The sequence below is a fragment of the Primulina tabacum genome, chromosome 15, assembly GCF_025594145.1.
Source record: "Primulina tabacum isolate GXHZ01 chromosome 15, ASM2559414v2, whole genome shotgun sequence".
In the NCBI taxonomy this organism is placed as follows: Eukaryota; Viridiplantae; Streptophyta; class Magnoliopsida; order Lamiales; family Gesneriaceae; genus Primulina; species Primulina tabacum.
In genome coordinates, this window is record NC_134564.1 from 7,253,498 (window position 1) to 7,263,522 (window position 10,025).

General features: G+C 35.9%; 1 protein-coding gene across 8 annotated transcripts; it reads right to left on the reverse strand.

Moving 5' to 3' along the window:
• LOC142527318 (uncharacterized) lies at window positions 1–9,598 on the reverse strand. 8 transcript variants are annotated; one of them, XM_075632088.1, is made up of 12 exons: window positions 9,398–9,504; window positions 9,264–9,310; window positions 9,092–9,144; window positions 8,772–8,891; window positions 8,575–8,683; window positions 7,096–7,347; window positions 6,898–7,010; window positions 6,529–6,593; window positions 5,927–6,147; window positions 5,699–5,852; window positions 4,991–5,031; window positions 4,379–4,905 (listed from the first exon to the last, which is right to left on the reverse strand). In XM_075632088.1, exons 3-12 carry the CDS (start codon window positions 9,095–9,097, stop codon window positions 4,781–4,783), a joined length of 1,206 nt encoding a protein of 401 aa, XP_075488203.1. In that variant the 5' UTR covers window positions 9,098–9,144; window positions 9,264–9,310; window positions 9,398–9,504; the 3' UTR covers window positions 4,379–4,780. The 8 variants fall into 8 exon arrangements, 7 of the variants coding, with proteins under 7 accessions (XP_075488201.1, XP_075488203.1, XP_075488202.1 ...); XM_075632086.1 differs by lacking the exons at window positions 9,092–9,144; window positions 9,264–9,310 and adding an exon at window positions 1–3,539 and having other exon boundaries at window positions 4,774–4,905; window positions 9,398–9,598; XM_075632087.1 differs by lacking the exons at window positions 9,092–9,144; window positions 9,264–9,310 and having other exon boundaries at window positions 4,381–4,905; window positions 5,699–5,843; window positions 9,398–9,598.
• Between the last annotated feature and the right edge of the window lie 427 nt (window positions 9,599–10,025).

Here is a 10,025-nt window from a genome sequence, read left to right on the forward strand (position 1 = left end):
AACCTTAGTGAACATAGCCGTGAGATTGTCTTAAGTCCCAATCATTGATATGCACAGTTCCCCTCTATCGATATTCTCCTTGATGAAGTGTAGTTTCACATCCACATGCTTAGTCCTCTCATGAGTCACTTGATTTCTGGCCAAATGAATCGTACTTTAACTATCACACTAGATTTCCCACTTGTTCTCTTCAATCCCAATCTCCCTTAAGAATCCCTTGATCCATAAGGCTTCTTTATTACTTCGGTAAATGATATGAACTAAATTTCAGTTGTGGATAGTGCCACCACTGCTTGCAAGCTTGATCTCCATCTTATTGCATTCCCAAACTTGGTGAATATATAACCAAAAAGTGATTTCCTGCTGTCTTTGCACCCAACAAATCTGAATCACTGTATCCTCTGATTATTCCAGCTCCTCCTCCATCTCCTGAGTCTAATCCCCTATCTTTTGCGTCTAATCCCCCAAATCTCAGGCCATAATTCATTATTTCCTTCAAGTATCTTAATGTCCACTTGACAACCTCTCAATGAATCTTCCTAGGTTTTGACATAAACTTGCTGATCATGCTCATTGCATATGCCAAGTCAAATCTCGTGCATACCATGACATACATAGTAGATCTCACAACACTTGCATATTGTATTTTATCCCATATGATCCTTCTCCTCTGTTTTTGGTGATTGATCATTGGACAACTTGAAATGAGATGCCATTGGTAATCGGACTCCCTTAGCCTAAAAAATACTGAATCTTTTAAGTACATTTTCAAAACACATTTTTTGAGTGAAATATAGAAGTCACTTTCTCCTGTCCCCAACAATTAGGATTATTACAGCTTCACCAATGTTCTTCATCTCAAATTCTTGCTTTAATCCAGCCTTCAATTTTTGTATTTGTGCTTTATCCTTGCTTGCAATCAAGATATCTTCTACGTATATCAACTAGAAGATGAGATCCTAATTGTGTTCCTTCTTAAAATACACGTAGAGATCCGAATTGCATCTCTTGAATTTTTGACTTTCCATTAATGTATCGAATTTCTCATTCCGTTGCCTCGGGGACTACCTCAACCCGTATAATGATTTTTTCAGCAAACATACTTTGTCTTCCTGCCCTTACTCACAAATCCTTCAGGCTACTCCGTGAAGATTTTCTCGTCCCAAACTCCACAGAAGAATGTAGTTTTAACGTCAAGTTGATGAATTCCAAGTTCTGTTGTGCCACCAATGTCAGGAGGATTCTAATTGATCTGTGCTTTACAACTGGCGAGTGAATTTAACCAAAACCCACTCCTTCCTGTTGAAGGAATTCTCTTGCAACCAATCTCGCCTTATACCTGGGAGGGTTACCTGGATTTATATGATCATTCTTCCTATAAATCCAACTACAAGGTCTATCCACCAACTCCCATGTTTTATTGATCTTTAAGGACACCATCTCCTCCTCCATAGCTTGTATCCATCTAAAGCTATCATTTCCTTGTACAACCTCCATATAAGTTGTTGGTTCCCCTTGTTCTTGTATGTTATTCGCTACAACCAAAGCATAAGAAATTATGTCAGCATAGCCATATCTGTCAGGGTGTATAATTTGTCTTCTGGTCTCATCCTTGACCAAATATATTGTGTTGTGTTCCTCAATCTTTGATACAAGTTTTGTTCAGTCCTCTCAGTGGCTTGTGGTATTTCCCACCGTGTAGTTTTCTCCTTATTTGAATTAGATTAGGTTTCCTCCAGGTCCTTCACTCCATCCTTCCTCATCGCCATTCATCTTCCTTAAGCACCACATCACTGCTGATCAAGCACTTTTTGTATCTAGGCTCAAGGCGACAAAGTTTATAGAATTTAACACCTTCTGGATATCTCAAGAAAAAACACTTTAATGCCCTAGCCTCCAGTTTATCTTGTCTGTTGTGAACATATGTTAAGCAACCAAAAGTTCTTAACATATTATAATTGGGAAATTTCTCGCTCCAGATTTCATGTTATGTTTTGAAATTTAATGCCGTAGAAAGGCACCTGTTTATCAAATATATTGACGGCAACCTTGCCCAAAATGCTTTCGGCAGATTTACACCAATGAGCATGCATTGTATTCTCTCAAGCATGATTCTATTGAACTTCTCAACCAATCTATTTTGTTGGGGATTACCTGGTACAACCTTGTGCCTTCATAGTCCTTCTGCACACATTTTTGAACTCCCTTGAAAAGATCTCCATTCCATTGTCAGTTCCCTCCTCCCTAATTGAGTTTCAATAAGTGTCTTTCATTACTTGAACTTTTTGAAGGTTTGGTCCTTGCTGGAAAGTGGATAGCCCATATTTTTCTGGAATAATCATTCACAATGGTCAAGAGATACACTACAAAAACATGTGAAGGAGTTTTTCTTGGTTCCCATAAGTCCATATGTATGTAGTACAATTTTTATCTGGTTGTATATTGTCCAGTGTTGAATTTTACCTTGTGAGATTTACCAAGAGTACAATACTCACAAAATTTCAAATCATCCTCAAGACTCCTTGCTTCTTGAGTTCCTGAATACCTTTGTGACTAATATGTCCCAACCTCTTGTGCCATAAGAAAGTTGTATTCTTTTTTCCGGTCACAAGATTACAGACTGAACCTGTTACAACATTTCTCAACAGATAATATAATCCATGTCTCAGTTTTCCCTTGTACATGACCATGACTCCCTTGATAATCCTCAAGCTTTTGTTGTCTCCTGTGAAAGTATATCCAGCCTTATAAAATTTACCAAGTGAGATAAGATTCATCTTTAGCTTAGGAATGTATCTCACATCATACAACGTCCTCACCATGTCATCATGTAACTTGAGACTCAAGTGCCTATTCCCTCCACTGCACATGCTTTATCATCTCCAAGAAGTACTTTTGGCCCTGATAAACTTTTGAAGTTTTGAAGCCATACCTTGTCTCTGTCCTTTGTATCTGATTTCTTCTTCAAATCCTTAGATCTTAGTGCACTTTGGACATCTTCCAGAGACAAACTCTCTCTTTTATACAACGTGTCCAAAAAATTTGTTTATTATCCTAATAGAGAACCAATCGGTAGGAGTGTTAGATCCTCATCATCTACCTCAATTCCAATGTTTTCTAAATCTTGGATTATCTTTTCAAATGCATCCAGTTGACATTCGAGATCACCATACCCCCTCATCTTAAAACCATACAAGGATTCCTTCAAGAATAACCTGCTCACCGGAGTCTTTGTCATGTATAGACTCAAGTTTACTCCACACTCCAGCCGCCGTATCTTCCTTAGCTACCTTCCTCAAAACCGAGTTAGACAAGTTTAAAATCAATATGATGTTTGCTTTGTGAAGTAAATCGGTCTTTTCTTGGGCTGATAAACTTACTGGTAATTCTTTCTCCTCCTTCAATGCAATATCGAGGCCTTGGTGAACCACCAATGCTCTCATTTTTATCCTCTATAATCCAAAATCGTTGTCCCATTGAATTTCTCCAGATTGAACTTTGTGGACGTCATCCTTGAACCCTCAACCCTCAACATGGCTCTGGTACCAATTTGTTGAGTTTTGACGGTGGAAGTAGTTAAGAGAATGTTGTATAAAGTTGGGGGAATATGTGTGTGATAAGTTAATACCAAAAGCTTATAGAAGAAAAACAAAGAAGATTTTCAGAACAAATTTCATTCCTTCAATTACAAGAGTTGTACAAGTGACCCCAAGCTTATTCCCTGATCATCTCACTCCCTAAGCTCTCATTAAAGTTTGAATGAACTATGTCGTACAAACTACAAATCACAAGCCTTTAATAGAACAAAGAAATAAGGAAAACCAACTAGAACTTAAATAATTTCTTAGCCACTTGCACATTCCATTAGATAAAAACTAACCAACTTTTGATTGGTTCCACTATTGAATATATTTGGAATGAATCCACGTATCTTTTGAACATGTTTTTTAAATTATACCAATTAGATTTTTGGTCCTTAGAGCAGAACACCCTGTTGGCCTATCATTTTTCAATCTCAATTATAAAACATCCGATCCATTCATAGTTTGGATATTTCGTCATGGCGGGGTAGGCCCTCTGGTTTTCACTTGTCTCCAGGTTTAATTACATCATAGACATTTAATTAACATAAAACAGGTGACAAAGCCTCATATTACATGGAATTTGACTTTTGGTTGTGTGAGGCCCGGGGCCGAAGAGGGTGGGGGTGATCACTGGTGTCCATGAGGTTGAACGGGGTGAAAAAGATGGATGCGAGTTCCGATTATGTTTTTATCTTGTTTTGAACTTAGTGAAAAAGTGGCATCTTTGTCAACATAAAAATAATAAATACACTCGTATGTGCACTAAGACCACACTTTAAAATGCAAGAAACAGATAGATGCGAGTTCCGATTATGTTTTTATCTTGTTTTGAACTTAGTGAAAAAGTGGCATCTTTGCCAACATAAAAATAATAAATACACTAAGTAAAAACAACAGGGTGAAAAAGACGAAGATGAATTATTATCTTCTACAGTGACATCTATCCAAAATACAGCAATTTTTCAAAAAATCTATTTTTCACCGAGTCCCAACATTCACAATATATAAACAACATCAAAGGAGAAATATAGGACATTATGCAATCAGGCAGAGAAATTTATGAAGTTCTCATACATGTAAATGTTATGTGGTGAGCATCTCCTTTAAATAAGCCACTCGTTCTAATTTAGAATCATATGGCTAAATATTCACTATTTCATTTCAACTGCTAAAAAGGGGAAAAATATACCTTCTATTCATGAGTATGGAGGTGTTGACTGAACAAACAAGTCTGCTTCATCCTCTTCATCATCATCCGCAACTGCATCTACCCAGTTTCTAGGATGGCGTTGTGATAAAGTACTGCCAATTACATCTCCACCTAAAAGCACAACAATTGAAGTAGTATTTGATTGAGCATGAAGCAGGATAAAAAAAACACTAAGGTAAACCTGCATTTGACCAACCTCGAGGGTTTCCTGCATTATTTGTTTCCATGGCACCACAACTATTACATTCTGTCAAGAAAATTGAAAGTGAATATTTGCTAAAAATAGGTGTGCCTATGGTATATCACATGCTCTTATCAAGGTTATATAGTCTAGTAGGTTTATGAAATTGATCCAGATAACAACTAATGTGGCTCTTATGGTAAAGATTTTCCACTACATATTTTTTCATTTTTACCAGTCTAAAAAACACGCATCAGTTCAAGAATGTAAGTTATGACTCAAAATGCGCAGATACTTCAACAATTTGATGTCCCATCGTGCTAAACTGAACAAAATAAAGTCAAAAGATTGAGACCCTTTATTTCTGATGAAAATTAGGTCTCGTTTTACAAGAATAATCATACCTTTCTTTTTCTCTGTTTCTTTATTTCCTATAACTGTTCAGAGGTTGGACTACCTTTTCTCACTCACGGAGACCATATGACCAAAAAATGAGAAACTTGAAATTGAAAATAACTCATGTAAAAACATTAAAAAGTAAAATATATGCACTGAAGCTTCGTACTTTTGAAGCTACTAGCATCTCCTAGGAATAAAATTGCTGAATTATTCTTTTTTTTCCCCTTTCAACCCCAGTTCATCAGACTATGAGCATAAAATTTTGACCCATTAGGAAGATAGCAATATGACTCCTGCAACACAATGTAATATTTATAAGGATACGCTCCTTGGTAGCCAGGCATTCCAGTAGCATTTTTATCCACAGAAATGTTCATCTCACCAATCCTCTGGATTGTCCTATGTTCTTTAGTCTGTTGATTTCCTTCTACATAGGCACGCCTATCTTCAGTGTCATTACCATCTTTTGCTGCACTTCCTTCTTGTGTACAAATTCATGAAGACCAATGCAAGTTATTCGGTATAACATTATAAGAAATATGTTGAACTCACCTGAGAGTTCAGACCAAATTCTGGTGTGATCAGATGGGTGATCAGAAGTATTTCCATTAGGATCTTGCTGTGCTGAAGCCCCTGCACTGGCAGCTGGAGGAGGTCCTGCAGAATTTCCAACGTTGAGCTGCGAGACAAGCATGGTTGCAAGCACTAGTGTGGCATCAAAATTTGAGAAGGATTCGTCATCTGAGCCAAATTTTGGCGCCATTAGAATTGGCCTGTTTATCCATTTAGCCGATCAGATTAAATTCAATTTGAAAGCTAAAAATTTGATGACAACAATTAAATAAGCAGGAATGTTCAGAATATGTGGATCCACCTATAAAGAAAAAAGTTCTTCATTAAATACGTGCAGAGGGTAACTGTGCATTGTCAACTCTTGTTTTGCTGAAGATACAACTCAATATTAAACATTTAATCTAATACCAAAAATTCAAATATACATTTCAGCATGTCCACAAACAGAAGTAGCAAGAACTTTTGCTGTACCAGAGGCATCCTCAATTGGAAAGCAAGTTCATGAACAATGGAAAGAAAAAGCTTATATGCTAATTAGAAAATGGTTAATTAATCAAGTGTGAGAAGAAAATTAATCTTACTCGCCAGCTTTATCAAAATATATGTGTATGTCAACTTCACATCCCTCGCAGAATGAAAGAAATGCCTGGAATGTATAGCAAAAATAAACCAAAGAAAGAGAAGTGTTTGTTACAAACAACAGAAAAAGAAAAAAATAATAAAGCTCACAATATGATAAAAGGGAACAGTCCAAAGTATCCTGCTGGCATTATTTTGATGGTAATAGAGGTTGCCTAGCAGCATGAGAGTGGAGTCTAGTATAGAGTATGCATGTGTCATAGACATGAAACTAAGTTGATGGAAAATCTGCTTATAAGTTTTCATTTATATGCCACCACTTATATAAGTCATTGAAGGAAAGAAAATCAATATGTCTTCAGTTGCTTCACCTTCAGTTCCTTCACTCCAAATGTTATATCTACAGGATCTCGAAAGTGCTCATACTGTACAAACTCCTCCTTAGGATCTATCCACAGCTGAGTATGTAGCAATGAATCATTTTCTGCATTTAGGAGTGTACACTCTAATATTAGCTGTGAACTGAGCCTTTTCTAGTCCAAAAAAATATACAAAGTTGCCTAGTTTACCTGAGGTTGGGTCAATGTAACTTCTAAATTCAACGGCTTTTCCCCCAAACTGATCAGCAGCATTGGCGTTCAAGGTAGGTTGTTGTGTTGCGATGATTGTGATCTCCTGAAGTGTTGATTGAAAATTAGCTAGTAATCTGTTGAGATCCCGAGGCCGAACTACAAAGCTGCTAGGAAGCAGCCTCCGATCAAGTGATAGTTGTTGTATATCAGGATCAACATTGCATGAGATCCAATAGGTTTTTCTCATTCCTGTAAAAGAACATAATTTTCACACTCTAAACCATGACAGGTGGTGGAAATGGGATTTGATGGCATACAATGGCAGACATACATTCATCTCAACACAATGCAACACACTTGAAACATGATTAAGCAGAGATTGAAAACTTACAGGTATAGGCTAAAGGTGACAATGATGAAATAATGCTCCTTTTCTAAGAACTTTTTTTGGGGCATATTGAAAGGAAGTTAAATGTGACATATAGCTCAGCTACATAAAAATTTGCATGCCATTCTTGTATTTTATATCATATAACTCAGTCTAGCAGAAATTCTTGTAAAAGAAGCACAAAGAAATTTCTGATATTTTGAGTGATTTTTTTGTCCAAGCAATTGAAGGGGTTTTGGACATGCTCATGAAAGTATATTAATTTTTTTTTAATTCTAACAGGTCTACAACAAAATTTATGCCTTCTTGATAGCAGCCATGCTTCTCATTTTTAACAGTTATATGCAGTTGCCATATTAGAGGTAAAAGAGCCACATGTTTTTTTTAGCATAAGAGCTATATGTTTTTGGAATCATACTATTGTACCTATTCCTTCACCATAAGCAGCATTTCTGCTTTGAACAGAAGAAGTGCAACTTTCAATAGGTCTAAGTAAATTGGTAGCAAATCAGTCTTTCAACCACCATAAGAGTTGAGGCTAGAACATCTGGTTTTACAGCATATGAGGGAATGGAATTCAATATTCATGATAACGGAGTCTGGGCATCAACTCAGTTTTAATACAGTGTAAAATTATGATTGATGTTTTCTGCATTAAAATCAAAGCAAAACATTGAAGCAGAAAATCAATTAAATGTGGAGTTCATTTGATTACTGAGTTATTAAATAACTCACGTTTTTTATTTTATTACAAAAATTTGAATCTGTTCATCCCTTCCATCTTCTATGTTATGAATATCATTCCACTTTGAACAGAGAGAATTTTGACGGGTGAAAATCTTGTATGCAACTTGAACCATTAAATACTTGTTCAATCTACAAACTGCCATCTGCTATCTATCTTCGGTGTTTTTGCTCAGAAGGATAAATGGACATAATCAGGTTTAGAACTTTTTGGCAATATTCAACAAACAATTCTTTATGAACACCAACAATACTTAACAAAATCTGTCACTGTGAACTATTTATCTAGTGGAAACTAAGCAGAGTATCTGAGGGAATTATAAGATGTAACAATAGGACTATACCATTAAAACATTCTAAAGTCCACTGCACCTTTGGTGAATTAGGATCAGATAATAGAACACTTAAATGCTCTATACTCGCTATTGGAGTTCGCAATACTGAACAGATGGCCTGCATAAATCAAAATAACGCAAGTTATTTTGATCCCGGCGGTATAAAAATTATCTTAGGAGAGTGTTGTTAATGCAAAAAGGAATACCTTCAAAAGCACACTGCATTGCACCTGGGCACCAGAAACTGAATAGACATCAAAGAAATCGGGTTTCAAGGTTATGGATTGATAGGCGGACCTCGATGAATTAAGAGTATGACAAGTAAGCTGCCACAAAAAAGTTGAATATTAAATGAAAATTGAAACAGCAAAGACTCAGCTCCATTCCAAATTCAAATTATATTTACATTACACTGAACGCAAAAAATTGGAACAAAGTGGTCAGTCAATACTCATTTCACATGAAAACACCGTATATTTCTGAAATGTAACATGATTCAGAACATATGATTTTACATAGCTCGTACTGACATTCATGCCATCAGGCCTACCCTGGTTTTATTTTACTGGAAGTCAACACCTATACAGTATAATTCGGACACAATGAAATTCCATCCCGAAATCCTTAAAACCCTTATTACTTTATCAGAACTAGTAAAAAATGTATAGAAACAATCTTATAAATTTCTGGAAAAAGACAAAACTGACTTGCTGCAACAGCGGTTATGCTCATCGCATTCTACCAACTTCGATAAGAAGCAAAACATTTGAGGAATCGTAAGTCAAAATACACGACGAATTACAGGCATAATATACAATTAAAAATAGCTCACCAGAGACGGTGATGCCTGAAGGACGATCTCGTTGCCGATTCGCGCCAGGCATATGATTGATCGAGCGAAGATTTTGAGAGCATTCCCGCTTAGACCCAGCTCCATTTCCTCACCAAAATTTGGTAATCAAACTACAAGCTAAGCGGGAAAAGGTAATGGGTTGGTACATCATAGCACACCAAACACTGAATCTATTTCCATTCTATTTTATCAAGATTGGACACATACTCTTTTGTCAACATTGAGCACACGACATGCCAGTAACTAATTAGGAGATATAACTTTTTTTTTTCAATTTTACCCTTTTATGATATCAATATTATACTTTTATTTTTTATTATTTTTTTTTAAATTTCAACACACATTTTTATTTTTTATTTTTGTTATTCCAACAATTCAAATATCAATTTAGTCACTTCATAAATTATCAAATTACACTTTAATCTATCGATAAAGATAAAAGAAAAAATTATACGCATGCATCTCGTGTGCATAATAACTAGTTCATATTATAATTTGAGTCAATTGTAAAAAATAATCTCAAATGTGGGGACTAAATTTAGTGATTAGTCCCTGTGTTGTGGAGATTTTTAATTTGCACTAATTTGACAAACCCTAAAATTATTTT

Excerpts from the sequence above, each read along its gene's own strand:
- LOC142527318 (XM_075632086.1), bottom strand. The coding sequence starts at position 9,502 with ATGGAGCTGGGTCTAAGCGGGAATGCTCTCAAAATCTTCGCTCGATCA. Across the intron at positions 6,594-6,897 it reads TTGGAGTGAAGGAACTGAAG|GCATTTCTTTCATTCTGCGA; the intron begins GTGAAGCAACTG and ends TATACATTCCAG. Across the intron at positions 4,906-4,990 it reads TAATGCAGGAAACCCTCGAG|GTGGAGATGTAATTGGCAGT; the intron begins GTTGGTCAAATG and ends TTGTGCTTTTAG.